At 43.2% G+C, this 20,337-nt stretch overlaps 1 protein-coding gene across 1 annotated transcript in view; it reads right to left on the bottom strand.

Moving 5' to 3' along the window:
• The window catches only part of LOC144539873 (titin-like), a 61,981-nt gene that overhangs the window by 9,582 nt on the left and 32,062 nt on the right, over nt 1-20,337 (bottom strand). The window contains exons 41-51 of the mRNA XM_078286143.1: nt 17,446-20,290; nt 16,501-16,779; nt 14,585-14,863; nt 4,987-5,268; nt 3,878-4,144; nt 3,348-3,662; nt 2,896-3,174; nt 1,682-1,960; nt 1,372-1,563; nt 511-517; nt 329-409 (exon numbers count right to left, since the gene is read on the bottom strand). Of these exons, the coding sequence (XP_078142269.1) occupies nt 329-409; nt 511-517; nt 1,372-1,563; nt 1,682-1,960; nt 2,896-3,174; nt 3,348-3,662; nt 3,878-4,144; nt 4,987-5,268; nt 14,585-14,863; nt 16,501-16,779; nt 17,446-20,290 (5,105 nt within the window). The remainder of the gene's footprint in view (nt 1-328; nt 410-510; nt 518-1,371; nt 1,564-1,681; nt 1,961-2,895; nt 3,175-3,347; nt 3,663-3,877; nt 4,145-4,986; nt 5,269-14,584; nt 14,864-16,500; nt 16,780-17,445; nt 20,291-20,337) is intronic.

Raw genomic sequence — 20,337 nt, 5'->3', positions numbered from 1 at the left:
TTTTCTTGACAAATCGCACAGGTTCTGAGAGGAGCAATGTTGAAATCAGTCATACATGGACACCACTGATTTTTACATGCCGAGGACGAAAGACTATGTGACTGGCAGTAGTTGTATCCGTAGGAATCCGTGGACGTTTTCCATGCCATCCATGCGTAGAAAGAAAGGCTATGTGATTGGAGGCAGTTGTACCTGTACATAATCATGGAGGGTTACATGCGGTGGAAGAAAAGCTATGTGAGCGGCAGTAGCAGTTACCTCTACAAATTAACTCATGCATGAAATGAATGAGAGAAGTGCAAGCAATGCGTCGTGTTGGTTAGTGTTACCTAGTCTGACATAAGCATGGCAGATATCAGAGCCTTCGGCATTGGAAATTTCGCAAGTGTATCGTCCACCGGCTTCTTCTCTGTCGCTGTTGAGGACTTCCAAGATGCAGCTGCAGTCGGTGGTCTTGATGTTGTATTGATAAGAAGCCCAGATTGGCCTCCCGTCTTTCTTCCAGTTCACATACACTCTTTGGCTACCAGTGTATGCGACTCTAAGTGTCAGCGGTTCACCCACTCTGAAAGTGGTGTTTTCCAGCTTCCTCACAAAGCGCACAGGTTCTGTGAGAAGCAATGATGGTCATTAGTTGCAAAGCTGATAATGAGCATGCAGAATTTATAATTATAATTCAAAAGTGAATCCATAAGTATAATTGAATGTTGAAATTCAATTATGATTAATTGAATTATGTGAATGACTATTGTTGTGCTTTAGCAGCTTAACCATAGGCTGTGATGTTAAATGTTCAATGTTAGAATGCGTTATGAGATTGCTGTTGTGAATTATAGAGGTTATACCTTTCTTAGAGCTTTTACACATGACATAAGCAGCACAGGTGTCAGAACTTTCTGCATTTGAAACTTCACAAGAATAAACCCCAGCTGCTTCTTGTCTGTCACTATTGAGGACCTCCAACACGCATGAGGAGTCAGTGGTCTTGACGTTGTATTGGTACGAAGCCCAGATTGGTTTGCCATCCTTCATCCAGCTCACATACGCTCTCTGACTGCCAGTGTATGTGCACTGGAGACTCAAGGGATCGCCCAGTTTGTAAATTGTGTCTTCCAGCTTTTTCACAAAGCGCACAGGTTCTGAGAGAAGTAAGACTGGTATTAGTCATGTTGCCTAGACTGTGCTGTGTCATGTTATGTGAAAAAAATGAGTACTGGAAGGCTTGAAATTATGAAATGAAATGAAATGAAATTAAAGGAGTGCTGTGCATGTTAGAGGAGTTACCTAGTCTGACATGAGCATGACAGGTAGCAGAGCTACTAGCATTGGAAATCTCACAGGAATATTTCCCAGCAGCCTCTACCCTGTCACTGTTGAGGACCTCCAAGACACAGGAGCTGTCCGTGATCTTGACGTTGTACTTATAGGAAGCCCAGATTGGTTTGCCATCTTTTGTCCAGTTCACATACACCTGCTGGCTGCCTGTGTATGTGACCTGAAGCTTCAGAGGCTGGCCCACCCTAAAGCTAGTGTCTTCCAGCTTTTTCACAAAGCGCACAGGTTCTAGGAGAAGCAAGGGTGGTGTTAGTTGCCTATCAACTATTGAAAGAGTGAAACAGAGTAGGCAAGTAATATGTGATTGTTATGAGAATATGAATGACATGCATGTCTAATGGTTTACCTAGCGTGACTTGTGCACAGCACATAACAGAGTTCTCAGAGTTAGAAATTTCGCAGGAGTATCTCCCTGCTGCTTCTAGCCTGTCACTGTTGAGGACCTCCAAGACACACGCATCGTCTGTTGTCTTGACGTTGTACTTGTACGAGGCCCATATTGGTTTGCCATCCTTTCTCCAGCTCACATGGACCTTGGGGCTGGCACTGTAGGCACAGTACAGCGAGAGGGGCTGGCCGAGTCTGTAAGTGGTGTCCTCCAGCTTTTTCACAAAGTGCACAGGTTCTATAGGAAGCAATGGTGATGTTAGTTGCATGTTGTTTATGTTATCGTGATAGCAAGCAAATGCATGATTATGTGAAAGGATTGTGTTCTTCAAGGGATTTGTTAAATGAGATGAAATTCATGAGATGTGTGATAATATTGAGAAGTACTGTATAACAGCTGCATATTTGCATAGGTAATGAAATAGCCCCAGCAAGCAGACCAATATGTGAAAATGCTGTTGCTGAATCTGGCTGAAACAGAGGTGTGACCAAGTCAGCTTCATTCGAGTCCCAAGTCAGTCTCGAGTCTTGAAGCACAAGTCTCAAGTCAAGTCCCAAGTCTAAATGTAGATTTCCAAGTCAAGTCCATGTCATTAATGTCAAGTCTCAAGTCTAAATGTTGAGCAAATGTAACAGCAAGTCAAGTCAGAACAAATCAAGAGTCCACTATCAATTTAAATCTTATCTTATCTTAAAGAAAACTAAATATCTAGGACTTTTCAATACAATATGGTTTTAATAGGATAAAAACTTGGTAAGAGCATCATGAGTTTGATTTCTATAATCAGTTTCAACTTCAATAAATTCAATCATTCCATACAAATTCAGAAAACAGAATTTAAATTCAGTCTGCTGGAACAAATCTCATCACTTTCAATCTAAGTCATTTACACAAACACAAGATCTCAAGTCAAGACTTTAGAAACCTTTTCAAGTCATCAAAGTACAAGTCAGAGTCAAGTCCCAAGTCACCAGAACCCAAGTCAAGTCAAGTCTCAAGTCTTCTCTTCATGCATCAAGTCAAGTCTCAAGTCACATGATTTGGACTTGAGTTAGACTTGAGTCACAATTTAAATTTCTTGAGTCCCCACCTCTGTGCTGAACTAATTAATTGAAATTAATTGCTTAATTGTAATGCAGGTAAGAGAATGAGGCGCATGTCAGTGGTTTTACCTATCTTAACCATAGCATGGCAGATATCAGTGCCCATGGAATTGGAAATCTCGCACGAGTATTTCCCGACTGCTTCTCGCCTGTCGCTGTTGAGAACCTCCAGGGTGCTGGAGAAATTGGCAGTTTTCACGTTGTATTTGTATGATGCCCAGATGGGTTTGCCATCCTTCATCCAGCTGACATGGATTCTCTGGCTCCCAGTAAATGTGCACTCCAGTGTCAAAGGATGGCCGATTTTAAAGAAGGTGTTTCTCAGTTTTCTCACAAAGCGAGCAGGTTCTGAGAGATCAATGAGCAATGGTGATGTTAGATTATGCAACTAGTGTTTAGCCTTTTTGTTTATAAGCACGCTAATGAAATTATATGCAAAAAGGTTATAGAGCTGCAAGTGATTCAAGTGAATTATATATAATTGCACGGCATGGATGAAGTGTGTTTCTAAGGTGGTTTACCTAGTTTGACATTAGCATGGCAGATATCGGTTCCTTCAGCATTAGAAATTTCACACGTGTATCTTCCGACCGCCTCTTCTCTGTCACTGTTGAGGATTTCCAAGATGCAGGTGTCATCAGTGGTCTTCACATTGTACTGGTAAGACGCCCAGATCAGTTTGCCATCCTTCTTCCAGGTCACATGCACTCTCTGGCTACCAAAGTATGTGCACTTGAGAGTCAAAGGTTCGCGGAGTCTGTAGTAAGTGTCTTCCAGCTTTTTCACAAAGCGCGCAGGTTCTGAGAGGAGTAATGGGTGGGTTAGTTGCATGTAGCCTTTTGTAGCCTGTTATGCAATGTTAGCAGGCAAATAATGGAGATCATGCAGGGATCTCAGCTAATTGCTATCAAGTATTTTGTAGTCTTACATGACTACAATAAACTACTGTGGCTATTAATCAGCAGTAGAAGGCCTCTATTGTTGATAAAGTTAAATGATGAATGGAAAGCAGTTGGTGTGTTAGTGTTTGTGACTTTACCTAGTCTGACACGAGCATGGCAGACATCAGTTCCTGCTCCGTTGGAAATTTCGCAAGAGTATGTTCCAGCTGCTTCTGGCCTGTCGCTGTTGAGGACCTCCAGGATGCAGGTTGAATCAGTCGTTTTAACGTTGTACTGATAAGAGGCCCAGATCAGCTTGTTATCCTTCTTCCAGGTGACGTGGACCCTCTGGCTTCCAGTGTATGTGCAAACCAGTTTTAGAGGTTGGCCAACTATGAAAGTAGTGTCCTCCAGCTTCTTGACAAAGCGCACAGGTTCTGAGAGAAGCAATGTTGACATTAGATATATGCGCATTGTTATGTTTGCATGTGTTTCTGTCCTACTATATGAAAGTTAAATTTGGTAGTGATTTTAGTTGTTGACTGATTCCAAAGGTTACTTGTATCAAAAACTTGAGAAGAATTCATCAGATACTGAACAAACTTTGGATTTGCGGTACAAGATTTGGTTCCAATGATATCTGAAGCTATAGTGTTCTCCAGAGTTTCTGATTTCACCATGAGTGATCTTTAGGACTATGTCATCAGCAAAAGAAACTGAGTATTGTCCATAATTTTTCAGTGATCCACCATCTTTAAGCTGGATGGCGCTGTTTTGTTGTCTAGAATAGATCAGTTGAACAGAATGTTCCTTTTTGACAATTTTGACAAACCAAGCAGGATTCATTAAGGTAGGAAAAAAGGAAGGAAGGAAAACGGGCATCACCTTTCACCGTCACATTACAGCTGGTTGAGACTGAACCGACGCGGTTCTCAGCCTTGCAGGTGTATTCACCGTGATCAAACTTTGCGGCTTTGCTCAGTTTCAAAGTGGCAACACCCTTCGAGAAGTCCATTGAGCAGGTGTTGGATTTGCGCAGCTTTCCGTCGGCTTTAAACCAAGCTACTGAGATGTCAGGAGTTCCCGCAATACGGCACCTCAAGGTAAACCCATCACCCACAGTTACCTCCTTTGGCTCCATCTTTTCAACAAAGTATGGTCGTTCTGAAGTGAAAGATGATGGTGGTTTAGTATAACTAAAGATGTTGAATTATGAATGAATAAATTATGAATTATGATGATGAATTGTCTAAAAACAATAACATGTTAACAAGTTTACCTAGAATTGACACTTGTGCTTGGCATTTGTCACTTCCGACTCCGTTGTCTACTTCACAAGAGTATCTGCCAGCTGCTTCCATCCTGTCGCAGTTAAGAACCTCCAGAATGCAGGAGGTGTCTGTGGTGATCACATTGTACTGATAGGAAGCCCAGATGAATTTACCATCCTTCATCCAGGTTACATTTACTCTGGGGGTTCCGGCAAATGTGACCTCAAGCCTCAGAGGCTTGCCTTTTTCGGAGGAAATGTCCCTCAGCTTCTTCACAAAGTGGACAGGTTCTGAGAGAAGTAATGCCGTCATTAGTTACATCTATTTCACTTTGAAAGCAGGCAGATGTTTCAAAAAAGAGGAAGGGATTTTTAAATGTAAACTGTCATGTTAACAAACCTTTCACAAACAGGTTAACTGGGCAGCTTTCCTTCCCTGCATCGTTAATGATCTGGCATGTGTACTCTCCAGCGTGGGATTTCTCAACTCTGTGAAGCACCAGAGTAGCTACATCGTTCTTCAGGGAAATCTCACAGCCCCTTCCATGCTGCATTTCCTTGGCTCCCACGAACCATTTGACTTTCAGGGGAGCACTGCCTTTCACTTTGGCAGAGAAAGTGACATTTTGGCCTGGCAATGTTTCCCTCATCTTAGGTGTTTCCACGAAAGATGGAGGTTCTGGGTTCAAAAAAGATATGTCGTAAGGTAAACGTTAACTTTGCGTAATGAGCCAGATCCCATGCTAAAAAAAACATCCATGAAACTTGATTTTCTCAAATTTATACCTACTGACCTGTGACAGTCATTGAAGCACTTGTCTCACTGGCTCCTGCAGCATTAGTGGCTTTGCATATGTATTTTCCAGAGTCAGACAACTTTATAGTCGGAACTCTCATTTTGCAAGTATTATCACTGCAGCTAATGTCATAGTTTGGCCCACTCTTGATCTCCTGGCCATTGTGGAACCATGACGTTGTGAAAGGAGCAGTGCCAGTGACTTTACACTCCATCTCACCAGGTTTACCCACAACAAGATGGGTGTCTCTCAGCTTCCTTATGAAAGTTGGTGGAATCATCTTATCTGTTGTAAAAAACAATAAGTGATATGGTATTGCTGAACTAATGGCGAATGAACAGGGTATGAATTTAATAGGGGTAATCATGCCGACAAAAGGCATGTACACAATGACCACCAACCTGAGACAGAGAGTTTAGTTTTGCAGGACGCTGTACCAACGTGATTTTTAACTTCTAACTGGTATTCTCCTGCATCAGCTTTGTCAGCGGACCGTATCTTCAGGGTGGCTACCTTCTTTAAGAAGGACATCTGATACTTGGCGCCAGAAGAGATCTCTTTGTTATTCTTGAACCACTTGATTTTTAGTTCTGGTGTGCCAGATACTGTGACTTCAAGAGCTGCATTCTCTCCTGACTTCACATTCAAAGACTCGGGGCTATCCACAATAGCAGCGGGCTCTAGAAATTCGGGAAGAAAATATGAAGCTAAATTAATCCTTTCACTTTGACTGGTGGCAATGTAATAAGGCTCAATCTGGAGTGTTACAAACCTAGAACGGTCACTTGGGAGACCGACTCCACCATTCCAGAGTCATTCCTCAGTTGGCAGGTGTATTTGCCAGCTGTAGAGGAGTCCGCCTTAGGGACTGTAAGGGTGACCACATTGTTCTCAAAGGTGATTTTCCTGTTGTCACCGTCTCTGAGAATGTGATCCTTGTCCTGAACCCAAGACACAGTCAAGGGCTCAGAGCCCTTCACTGTAGCTGTCAGCGTCAGCTGCTGACCAGCTCTCACTGACTGGTCAGTCAGTTTCTTGACAAATGCTGGTGGTTCTGAATAGTGATGGAAAAAGCAGCGGTGAGGAGTGGTGATTCATGAAGACTATTATTGTTTGAAGAATGCCCACTGATAATGTGCTGTACTAACCTTTTAGGCTAACTGTAGTACGGCAGGTCTCACTTCCTACATTGTTCGACACCCTGCACTCATAGAGACCAGCATCAGCTGTCTCCAGTTTCATAAGGTGAAGCGTGGCTGAGCTGCCCTCACTGACCATCTTATATTTCCTGCTCTCCTTTAGTGGCCTTTTGTCTTTGTACCAGTTAACCTGGAAAGGTGGAGTGCCATACATCTCACAGTACAGGCTGGCATCTTTTCCTCTGACGCCCTCCATTGGGTTTGGCTTTTTAAGGAAGGATGGGGATTCTAGAAAATATAATCGAGATACGTTAACAAAAATAATATTCCTGGGCAAGTAAGTCACCTCTGCAAGCAATTTGGCACGGGTAGTTCCAGGGAACAGAAATTCTCCGAAAGTCATGCTCATGTTCAGTCCATGCTAAAAGAATCCATCCAGATGTTGAAAGAAAACAAGACAATACGTGATAAAATTGAATCATTCACTAATGTTCATGCTATAATAGAACTGTAGGTCATAACGAGATCAGCGAAATTAACAGGGCAAAAGGTCAGTCAAAGGTATAGGGCATTCCATCAGCGGGAGGGAGAAACACGTCTCTGAAAAGAGGTTCCACTCAGATTCATGCTATCCGACACATTGGGAGACACAAATAATATATTGGACTTTGGACTGAGGACAGGTGGTCGTGTTGAATTCCATGCTGGAGTAATGTTAAACAGGATTCCCAAATAACAATTGTGAATGGACAGAGACGAGAGATGCAAAACATGGATCATAGGGATTGTCATTCCTTCGTGTTCATGCTACACAATTTCAGAGAAAAATCCAACATCACAAAATGGGCGGATTAAAGGCAAGGTATCCATTCAGTAGCTGACCTTGAACTGTGAAAACAGTGCTGCAGCTTACACTGCCAGCATCATTATGAGCCTCACAGGTGTAGACTCCATTGTCATCAAACCTTGTAGTACGCAGCTGAAGGTATGCCGTCGAGTCGACAAACATTACTTTATAGTTGTCTCCATCTGTTATCTTTTGGTCATTTTTGTACCAGCACATTTTCAGGGAACGTGCGCTGGTAGTCTTGCATTCAAAACGGTGTCCCTCGCACTGCTTCACAAAGGTAGTGGGAGGCAATTTCAGGACAAACTGAGGAGGTTCTGCAAAGTCAAAAAAGATTAAGTTACTATCCTCAGAAAGAGTAATACTTGACCAACAATAAGAGATATGGAGGATGAGAACAGGTGATTGGATGCTGGATGAAAACGACTCTGTTGAAGACAACATAGATAACCCTGTAAGGAAAAGAAATGGTAAGCTAGTCAGGTGGAGATGAAAATGAAGAAAGAGGAGCTGTGAAAATGGAGAAAAAAAGATGGAGTTAATTTGGTGGTGGTGGAGGTGGTGGACAAAAAAAAGAATAGTCCAACCTTTCACCAACAATTCTGCTGCACTTTCCGCTGTGCCTGCTTCATTGCTAACTTGGCAAGAATATATCCCATGTTGCAAAGGCCCCACTGAGTAGAGCTCTACAGAAGAAGAGTATTCCTCCAGTCCAATCGTACATGATGGACCAGTTATGAGCTCGGAGTCATCCTTGAACCATTTCACGGTAAAGGGAGGTGTTCCTTGAAAGACGCTTCTGAAGTGTACAGTTGACTTTGGAATAACAGCCTGAGGCTCTGGCTCAGCTACAAAGCTTGGTGGCACTAAAACCCACACAGAAAAATTATTAAGATACATGTCCTGTGGCCTTTAGTTGAGCTGAAACCAAAAAAGTTAAATAAAGTTAACTTTGGAACTCTAACCTTTAGCTGTAAGAACTCCACTGCACACACAGCTGCCTGCTTTGTTGGTTATTTTACAGGAATACTCTCCTGTATCTCCACTCTCAATCAGTTTCAGCTCCAGTGAGACAGTATTGTCAAAGTGTGACAGTTTGTATTTGGAGCTCGCGGTGATCTTTCGGCCGCCTTTGCTCCATTCGACTGATATTGGAAGAGAGCCAGCGACTTTACACTCCATCGTAACCACTGAACCCCAAATCTCCTGAATGTTCATTAATTTCTTAATGAATGTTGGAGGAATTACTTCTTCTGTTTAAAACAATAACATCAATAGATCATTAGAAATAGTCCTTCTTCAGCTTTTATGTTTGCAAATACTTGTTGAGTTGAAGAGTATCTTACGAACCTACGACGACCAACTTGACTTTACAACTGCAGGTACCAACAGAGTTTGTAGCCTGAAACAGGTATTCTCCTCCATCTTCCAGCTGAGAGGACTGAATCTTAAAACTGCTGAGGCTGTTCTCATAGTAGAGTTGGTACTTTCTGCTGGAGAGGAGCTCTCTGCCATCTTTGGTCCATTTTACACTGATCTCAGGAGTTCCAGCTACCCTGCACTCCAAACTAACTGGATCGCCACGAGTCACTTTGACTACCTCTGGCTTCTCTTGGATATTAGGTGGTTCTATAATGCCAAGAAAAAGATGTGAGTGTTTGTTATTAGCATTAAAGCTGCAAAGTCTAAAATGTTAAACTAAAGAAGAGTTGTGCATGAAGCAAAGATATACCTTGCACCATTAGGGTGGCAAAGCACTTGTCCTGTCCTGCCTCGTTTACGACCTGGCAGGTGTATTTCCCGCTGTGACCCGCCTCACAGGCAGGAATCCTGAGAGTGGCCATGTTGTTCTCAAATGTCCTCTCAGTCTTTGGATCCTCCAAGATCCAGTTCTCATCTTTTTGCCATTGTACAGAGAGAGTGGGAGAACCTTCCACAATGCAATGAAAGACTGCAACATCTCCCAGAACAGTGGAGACATTCTCTATCTTCTTGACAAATGTTGGTGGAGCTAATGTGAAGAGGAGATGTCATTGTATATCAGAAAGTGTATATTTTTGTATGCCTGATGTATGTCAGTGTGAAATCAAAGCATCAGCATTCACAGTAAACCAACCTTTTATAGACAAAGCTGCAAAGCCAGTGCAGCTTCCAATCTCATTGGCTACCATGCACTGATAAGAACCGACATTTTGCAATTCACAATCCTGGATTTTCAAGCTCATGAGATCTTCGTTGTCAGTGATAATGTGCTTTTGGCCGGAAGTGATTGGCTTACGATCTTTGTACCATGTGACCTTAAATGGAGCAGTCCCTGCCACTTTGCAAGCAAACACTGCCATGGAACCTTTAACAACCTCAAGAGGCATCGGCTCTTCAAGAAATGAGGGAGGCTCTGAAATAAGGATGCAAGTTAAACTAAACCAAACAACTTTAACTATTGATAGTTATATAATTAATCTTGATGTCTAACTTAATCTTGATATTTAACTGAGTACAGACAGGATGCAACAAAACAGAGGAAAACCAACCTTTCACTTCTAGCTCGACAGTGCAACTCTCCCTGCCTGCCTCGTTGCAGGCTTCGCAGAAGTATTTTCCACTGTCATTTTCACAAGCACTAGCTATCTCTAAGCTGGCTAAGGAGTTAACAAGTGACATCTTGTGCTTGACACTTTGGTGAATCTCAGCTCCATCTCTGAACCAGCGTACAGAGATCTCTGGAGTACCGACAACCTTGCACTCGAACATCTTTCCCTCTCCTACTTTCACAACTGAGACACCTTCAGGTTTTTCAAGGAAAACAGGGGGTTCTGAAAATATACAGTATATATACAGATGTTAGTGAAGTATGGTGAATACTAAGGTGAAGAAAACTGACAAAGGTGAAAGAATAATAATAACCTTTGACAAAAAGTGCCGCCTGGCATGAAGTGGAGCCAACATCATTCTGTATTTCACAGATATAATCTCCAGAATCTGAGGTTTTGGCAAAGAAGAGCTCCAGTGAACTAGAGATGCTGTCTTTGATTACAGAACAATCAGAGCTGGATAAAATCTCCTTCTTGTTTTTAAACCATTTAATGACCAATGGTGGTGTGCCAGAGACAAGGACATTAAACTGGACCTTTGACCCAGGCAAAACATTCATTGATTCAGGCTTCTGTAGAACACATGGTGGTTCTGTTGGTAGACAAAACCCATCATATCAATTATACGGTAATCACAAAATATATAATGCAATTATGCATCAGTGCAAGAAAATATTGAGAATGTGGAATACGCTCTAACCTTTGACAAACAAGACTCCACAACACTGGACAGTGCCAGCCTTGTTTTTAGCTATGCAGGTATAGCTGCCACTGTCTTTACTATCAAGACGAGAGATTTCCAGGAAAGCCACATTTTCAAAGAATGTGCATTTGTGTTTCTCATCAGTCTCGACCTCTTTCTCATCTTTGTACCACTGTATTGTTATAGGCAGGGAGCCAGATACAAGACAGTCCAGATGAGCAAATGATCCTTTGATACCCTCCATCTGTTTCACTTTTCTTGTGAAAGATGGTTTAATGATCTGATCTATTGTATACAAAGTGCAAAAACAGCATACAGTAAGTTGATTGTATGAATAAAACAAGAATTTAAGAGGGTACAATTTTGCGATGAACTGACCTAGGACTGCAATTACTGCCTCACAAGAGCTGTGGCCAACATCATTTGAAACCTCAAAGGTGTATTCACCACTATCTCTTTTCTCTGCTTTAATAATCTTCAGTATAGAGCTGGTGTCTGTGCTCTGTACTTTATATCTCTGGCCTGAGGTCAGCTCCTTGCCATCCTTCAGCCATCTGGCCTTTAGGGGTTTGGTGCCTGAGAATCTGCATTCAAGTGTAGCCGGGTCGCCCTGGGTTACACTTACGGACTTTGCCTGTTCTGAGATACTTGCTGGCTCTGGGATAACAAACGATTCAAAACTTAATCAGCAACTATTCAGTGTTAATGCAACAGGTACAGCATCATGCTTAACACATCAAAAGCAGTGGTGTTAGATAGAAAAGGTCACAAATGTCCCACAAACCTGTGACTATGAGCACAGCAACACATCTCTGAGTCCCAGCTTCGTTCTGTGCCTGACACACATATTTTCCACCATGTGATATCTGAGCATTTTTCAAATTCAACACAGCAGCTTTGGTTTCATAGGACATCTTAATGTGCTCGTCTTCTGTGAGCTCACGATCATCTTTGATCCAGGAGACAGTTATGGGCAGTGATCCAGACAACATGCACTTCATAGAGACCTCAGATCCCACTATGGAGGTCATATCCTCTAGTCTCTGAACGAATGATGGTGGTTCTAGTGGGAGAAGACCACAGATCAGACTGCAGGCACAGGCATAGGTGATCGAAATTGTCATTCTTTATGGCCCTCGTCTATTGGCTGTCTGAATAGGAAACCTAATACAGATCGATCAATTTAAGTCTTTTTTATAGTAAATGACACTGCCCTTTCAACTGACCTTTCAGTGATATGTGGCAACAAGAAGATGTCTCTCCAACATCATTTGCTACGGTGCACTGGTACTTCCCAGCATCTCCAGCCTCACACTTTGAGATCTCAAGAGTAATGGTGCCATTCTGGACACTGATCTTATGCCTTCTGTCATTTCTGATCAGCTTATCATTGTGGTAGCAGCTTATTTCAAATGGAGCAGAGCCTGAAACAGTTCCTTCCAAGATAATGTCGGATCCCTGTACAAGCTGAGCATGTTCAAAGGGCCTCACAAATGCTGGAGGCTCTATAATATAGGAAGAGATAACATTGTTACATAAAGGCAGTAAGGGTCAGTGGGTAAAATCTGTGATTCTGAACACTGAACCAACCTTTTACTGTTACTGTGCTGCTGCAGCGGTCACTACCAGCCTCACTGGATGCCACACAGACATAATCTCCACTATCCTCTACTGTACAGTTCACTATCTCCAGAGAAGCTACTGAGTTGGCGAAATACATTGTGTGTCTGTGGTCCGGACTGATTTCTGAGCCATTGTTAAACCATTTGACACTAATCTCAGGGCTGCCCTGCACTTTGCACGACAACTTCAGAGGTTGTCCATTTTTCACCAGTTGCAAAGGCTCGAGCTTCATTGAAAATGTTGGCGGTTCTGTAAATTAATAGTAACAATTAGGGGAAAAGACAAGAAGTTAAGAAAAAATAGCACAGCTTATGATTTTGAAAAGAAAGAAACGGCACCTTTGACAAAGAGGACTGCAGTGCAGTCCACCTTCCCAGCATCATTGGATACTTGGCATGTGTATTTAGCAGAGTCAGTGGGTTTCACTGAGTGAAGCTCCAAGGAGCTTGAAGAGGCATCTTTCTTTATGAAACATTTTCCTCCAGTGAAAAGCTCTTTTTCCTCTCTGAACCACTTAACAGCCAAAGGAGCTGTTCCAGTGAAGGCTGATTTCAATACAACATTCGATCCTTGTGAGGCGTCCTGGGATACAGGTTTCATTGTGAAGACTGGTGGTTCTACAGTCATTTGGGAAGAAAAACAGCATTTATACGTTGAGATGGCTATTGTCAATAACATCTGACAATTTGTAATTTCTGCCCATTTCTACATTAACTAAGTTTATACTTGACATTTTAATGACAAGTGCAAAGAAATTCAACTCTTCTGACCTTTAATACACAAAGTGCCGCTGTTCTCTTTATACCCGGCATCATTAGTAGCCCGGCATGTATAAATTCCACCATCACTTTGCTCCAGGCTGATTATCATCAGAGAGGCTGTGCTCTCGCTGAAGTCAAGCTTATATTTCCCATCACTGTGGATTTCGTTATCGTCTTTGTACCAAGAAACAGCCATTGGCTGGGATCCAGATACTTTGCATTCCATGGTAACATTGCTACCAATATTCCCATCAACCTTCTTAAGAGTTTTTGTGAAGGATGGTGGAACTGCTCGATCTGCATAGGGAAATATCATTTTCATATAATTGTCATAAAGGCACTATTGTGTGGTTTACAAATCTGTCAAATATGTTCTCTGGGCTAAAACTGACCTAAGACAGTAATGGAGCATGTGCACTGGTCCTTTCCAACTTTATTGGACACCTCCATCTTGTATTCAGAAGTGTCTCCTTTTTCTGCTGTAAGAATCTTTAAGATGGCAGTATTCTGCTTCAGAGTCATTTTATATTTACGGCCACTCGTCATCTCCTTCTCATCTTTAAACCATTTCACTTTGAGGTCTGGGCTTCCAGCAATTGTGCACTCCAATATGGCTGAATCTCCTGCAGTCACACTGATGGATGCTGCTTTCTCTAAGATCCTAGCAGGTTCTAAAATATGACATGATTTTAGATTTTAAAACATCATTATGGCCAAGAACAATAAGATAATAATCTTATAAGAAAATAGGAAAGCGTTCTAACCTTGAATTGTTAAAATAGCTTCACATTTTTGATGTCCTGCCTCATTTTCAGCTAGGCAAGCATACTTGCCACCGTGCTTTATCTCAACAGCTGAGAATGAAAGGCTAGCAATGTTGTTTTCAAATGCCATTTTGACCTTTGGATCATCATCTCTAAGTATCTCAGAGTCTTTCATCCATTTAACAGTGATGGGAGCTGAGCCTTTTATGGTTCCCTGTAGTTTCACTGTATTTCCCATCACTGCTGTAGCACTCTCAATCCTCTTTGAGAATAGTGGTGGCTCTGAAATAACAATATTAGTAATATCAATAGCAACAATGACTACAATAATCATAGCGATAGTTTTTAAGTATGTCCTATTATATTGTTTTACATCACTAACCTTTCTGTTTAGCCATTGAGTTTGAGGATACTGAGCCAACCTCATTTGATACAACACACTGATATTCGCCAACATCAGCACTTTCAAATGAGTGGATCTCCAAAGAGGCCATGGATCCCTGTGACACTATTCTGTATTTCTTATCTGCGGACAGGCGTTTCTTATTCTTTTTCCAGGCCACTTCAAATGGTGCAGAGCCTGCAAGCTCACATTCAAACACGGCTACAGATCCTCTCACCGCCTCTATGGAGAGTAACTCCTTTCTGAAAGACGGTGGTTCTGAGAGGGAACATACAGTTCGGTTAGGCCATTTCTTATTCTTACTGAAAACGTCAAATTCTGATTCTGTATACAAACTACCTTACTCTACACACCTTTGACATTGATTTTAGTGGTGCAGCTTTCACAGCCACATTCATTCAGAACCTCACAGGTGTAGTTTCCACTGTCACCCAACATCACATCCTTTATCTCCAGAGTGGCAACATCATCCTTCAGACTGATGCTATATCTGCCTCCAGCAGACAGCTCACTGTCATTCAAGAACCAGGTGGTGTGAAGTTCAGGAGATCCTTTGACAGCGCACTGTAGCCGTGCAGCGCTGCCTTGTTTCCAAACCATGGACGGTTCCAGCCTCTTCACAAAGACTGGTGGCTCTGGAGAGTTGTATTGTTACAAAGATCCAATATCATTTCAAGAAGTCAATGGCATTTAAAATAACAACCCAGCATTGAGAAAGAGGAGGTAAGATATGAAGAAAATCGAAGATGCAGTTTGTGGTGATGCACTCATACAATCTAAATTTCTTTTGACACTGTACAATAAAAATGGTGTTAATTTTCAGTACTGTAGATTTGTAAAAGCTTCAAATACTGCAGTATCCATGAAAATTAACTAGACTGTTCTTACCTTGCACCCTCACTGAAGTGGAGCAAGTTGCACTTCCAGCCTCATTTGTCACTGTACAGACATAATTCCCACAATCTTTCAGTGTGGTCTTTAGAATATCAAGAGTAACCATCTTATCTTCGAAAGACAGCTTACAATCTGGAGACTGGTGGACCTTTCTACCATCTCTGGTCCAGATAATGGTTACTCCAGTGTCCTCGTCCACCTCACACTGCAGGTGCAGAGGCGCCCCAACAACAGCAGAGACTGAACCAAGGGGCTTTACAAAGCTGGGCTTGTCCATGACTCTCAGCTCCATGCTGCACATAGCTGTCCCAGCATTATTAGATGCCTTACACAGGTAAAGCCCTTGGTCGGTTGACTCAAGTTTGGTTATCTCAAGAGTGTGCTTATTCTTTTCAGAAGACGTGTAGTAGTGTGTAGGCAGCTTAGGTAAGGCTTGGTTGTCTTTGAGCCAAACAACATTCAGTGGAGCAGATCCTGTTACTACACACTGTATCATGGCTCTCTTTCCAACAAACACAGTCTGAGGGTCAGGTTTAGTTATAAAGGCAGGAGGGAATAGTTCTATGAGGGTTGAAGAAATAAGAAAAAGACATTAGTAGTAAAAATAATATACCCCACCCATTTCCTTTCCAAAACCGAGCAATCAAACAAAAAAAAAACAAAGCAATAGGTCAATGTAATGCCAAAACTGTCACCAGTGAAGATAATTTAAGTTTAACATTTGGATTATATAAACAAAAGGCAAACTATACTGTGCTTTCATCTATTAAAAGAAGACCAACAACGAACAACAGAAGATCCCTTTAAGACTTTGCCGGTTAAATTATGTGTCTAATAACTGTCTGTGGGTTTAAACTCTTTTACAGGCAATGAAAGTAAAACAGCAGACACCTTGTGGAAAAAAAGAGGTCACAGCTCTGGCCTCAAGTCTTCATTCAATCCAAAAACAACCCTAAAACCAACCAGCAATGCAAGAGAAGGAAAACATGCGTCGCTCTTACCAGTCACACTGAGAGAGGCAGAGCAGCTGTCACTGCCGTGCTGGTTGGAGGCTTTGCAGGTGTATTCACCACTGTCATCCTTGGTTGGGCTTAGCAGCTCCAGAGAGGACAGGTGGAAGCGACTGATAATCCTGCACTTATCACCATCTTTGATGGGGTTTCCATCCTTGAACCACTTGAAGTTCACATTCGGTGCGTCCTCAGTCTCACATTCAAACTTGGCACTGTTGCCAACGTTGATCTCCACAGGGACAATTTTGTGCCTGAACACAGGTTTCACTGTGTTTTGGAGGGAGAGAAAATAAAAGGACAATGTAAATACATGGGAGTAGTTGATACAGATTCCAATGAGATGTTTCTACTGGAGGTGGTTAACTGGTGAAAGAGTGAACCTGGGATGGAAGGTGACAAACACAAGTTATCTTGAAGTGACTGTGGAGGAGGAAAATGGTATTAGGTTTGGTTGAAGACGTGTGGATGAGCAGGGAGACTGTGATAATAAGAGGAGAGAAAGCATGCAAAGGGAAAGTGCTTCAGCACTCAGTGAGATGGACCAGGAATGAAGAGTGATGGACGTTTAAAGATGAGTCAAAGATTCCTTGAAAGAACAAAGCAAGTGGATATGGGGGTGACATTTGTGGAGATCCTATTGTTAAGAGGAATGGATGAGCTTGGAGGAAAGTGAGATGTCGCTGCTGTCTGATGGAAACCTCATATCTCCAAATAGTCTGTTTGTTTCCAGAAATACCAAAAAAATTCCAACTGACTGAATTTTGACAATAGTTTTTGAAAGGAGTTTGTGGGTATTGAGCTCCAAACGACCAATAATCGTTCAATTCGTGAAAAAAAAAAAAAAAAGATTTATGAGGTTTGCAGACAACAGAAGTGAAAATAATGTATTAAGTTAGTTGATGATTAAATCAAAAGTATTCCTCATCATCCAACCTCTTGACACCACAGTGAGTCTTGAAGTTGCTGTGGTCTTGCCGGCTTCATTCTCAGCCTCACAGATATATTCTCCTTGATGCTTCTCCTTGACAACTTTGTTGATAACTAGTGTGTATGTGTCATGGTCTTTGGAACACTTGAACTCTTTGCCAGATTTCACCAATTGTCCATTGAAAAACCAGTTCACCTTTGTGACATACTTTATGGTTGTGCTAAACACAGCCTTACTGTTTTCCTCAGAGCAAATATCCTCCAGAGAATCCACAACAACAGGAGAATCTACCAGACTGTCTGAGGACTCACTGATCATGATGGCCTCAGAGAGATACTCCTCTCTAGTTTCTCTGTGGAGGGAAATGTCTACTTGTTCAGCAGGTACCTGGCCCATGGGCACTGTGGTGGTTACATCAGCAGCACCCGCATCCCTCCCTTGGCTCCTGACTGTCAGAGACCTCGTCTCCTGCCTACTAACCTGCCTGGAGTCATGGATCTTAGAGCGACTCTGAACAGTCGCACTCTGGAAGGAAGCGCCGGCTTCAGTCTTGATGGCAGCAGACTGAGATGTGGCAGGAGGAAAACCAACTGCACTCTCTGCTACAGTTACAGTGTCCACCACAGACGATAGCACCTCTTTGGAAGGTGCAGAGCTGACCTGTGCTTTCTGAGGCCTGTCGATCTGCATGGTGCCGGGTTGCTCTGATGTAAGGCTCAGCTGCTCCTGGTAAACTATAGCATACAAGGCTGCTTGGAGTTCAGTCCTGAGGTCAGCTGTCTGAGGGTACTCACCCTCAAAAGCCAATGTGATTTCCATTGGGGCGCCTGCTGTTGTGATAAGGTAGGTGAACATGGCCCGTTTGGGCTCTCTCTGAACTTTGACCTCCTGGACCTCCGAGGCCTCTAACCTCCCTACAACGTCGGCCAGCAGCAGCGGCTGGTCCCGGGCCACAGCAGACTGAAGAGCGTCTCTGAGCTGACGTCTTATGTTCAGACTGGATGGTTTGGGGATCTGAATCACAAAAGTGAGTTCCTTGGCTAAAGTCTGGCTGTCTTGAGACTCATGGACAAACATAACTCCTTTAGGCTGAGTCTTGACACTGACATTTGAGCCCTCAGATTTATGTATCTCACAGGACTGCTCTCCAATAATGACCCGTTTTTCCTCCAGCAACACCGACTGCCGGACTGACTGTCCCTCCTGGATCTGGACTGCAAAGTCCTGCTCAGCAGCCTCTAAGACAGTACAGCTTTCAGTGGCAACTGCCTTCTCCTCTATGAAAACAGGCTTTTTGGGAATCTTGGGCTCAATTTTCATCTCAGGCTTGAATTTCTCATCAGCCTTGAGGCCGGTGGTGTGACCCTCCTCCAGTGTCTGAATGTCTGTCACGTTCAGCGAGTGCATGATGTTCCAGCGATCTTCTTTCTGGATTAGTGCTCGCTGCTGCTTGACGTCGCTGGTGAAAGGCGTCTCCTTTGGGAGCTGCATGGGCTGGGAGGAGAGCTGGAGGACGCTCTGAGGCCTGGGCTCTGTTCTGAGCTGAGACTGAACTCCTGTCACAGAAACGTCCAGCTCTTTGTGATAATCTGCTGTGAGCTCCCTTCTCTCCTCTGAGGTGGCTGCATGCTGCCTGGCCTTCTCCTGTTTCTGTGCTGCCACCTGCTGGTCAGGTTTAGTGATGGTAATTATGTCTTCCTTTGGTAAAACTGATAATGGATGAATTGTCTGAAGATACAGTGTTGGTGGTGACTCTTTCTTTGGCTGAACGGACATGGACTGGGTCTTTGCTGAGAACTCTGAAGTTGCCTCACAAACCACAGTTCTCTGCTCATCCTGGGTCACTGAATGTAATAAAGTAGGACTCTTCCTTGCTTCTGCCTGCACTGGTGAGGGCTTTTCACTGGTGAATCTAACTTCTGACTGTAAAATATCCTGATCACTGATAACTTGAAGATGCATGAGTCTTTCTCCCTCTCGCTGAGACTGCAGTGATATCGCCGATTCTATGCCTGGTACCAGTCCTGAGTGTTCAGCTTGGAGCTGATACTTTTCTTCAGCACTTATGGCCGACTTAAAGACTGTGTCTTTGCATGGGGCGATCCTCTCCTGTGCTGGCCTGTATATTTCAAATTTCTCCTCTTTTGATAAAACCACTCTAGTCTCGCTTACAGGTGCTACGACCGGCTTAGACTGCTCTTTCTCTATCGGGGGTTTGGTGGCTATGTCTAAAGCCGGCAGAGGCTCAGAGTGTCCTTCTGTGATCGGCAGTTGCCCTGTAGACTGAGCTGAATATAAAATCTTTATCCCTTCAGTGACTCTGAAACTCCTCTCTTCCTCTGGCCTGTGGGTGACACCTGATGTTTCTTTGAGGATGGGTAGAGCAGACTCTACTTGGTGACTGCTAACAAGCTGTCTGGGTTCAGTAGAGGTCTTAACCTGCTCTGGAGTCCTGTCAGTCAGCGCTTCTGCTCTTACTGTTGTGAGCGGAAGAACTTCTTCAGATATGGCCGACATGAGCTTGGACGGCTGCTCTTTGGTACACTCTAGTTCTACTACCTCAGGGCTAACGATCCGGTCAGAGTGCTGTTCAATAATCTTTTGGCTCTCCTGGACAGAAGATGTAAAAGCTGCCATGTGAAGCTGTTTCATAGGAACAGCTGAAACCTGAGGTGGATGGGTGGGAGCCACAGAAACCCTCTCCTCTATCTCATGAGACTGCAGCACTGCAGCCTGGTGGGTGAGCTGCTCTCTATGAAGAGTGGCAGCTGAGATATCTAGCTCTCTAAGGGAGCCCACCTGCTCACTGGGAATAATCTGCCTGTCTTCAGTGCCGATGGTGTAAACCATCTGATCGGATCTGGTTCTTTCCTGTCCTGTGAGGCTGACCTGGTACA

Source organism: Centroberyx gerrardi, chromosome 10 (genome assembly GCF_048128805.1).
Source record: "Centroberyx gerrardi isolate f3 chromosome 10, fCenGer3.hap1.cur.20231027, whole genome shotgun sequence".
Classification (NCBI taxonomy): Eukaryota; Metazoa; Chordata; class Actinopteri; order Beryciformes; family Berycidae; genus Centroberyx; species Centroberyx gerrardi.
Note: the sequence above shows the minus strand (reverse complement) of the source record. Positions and strands in the feature narration are given on the sequence as shown.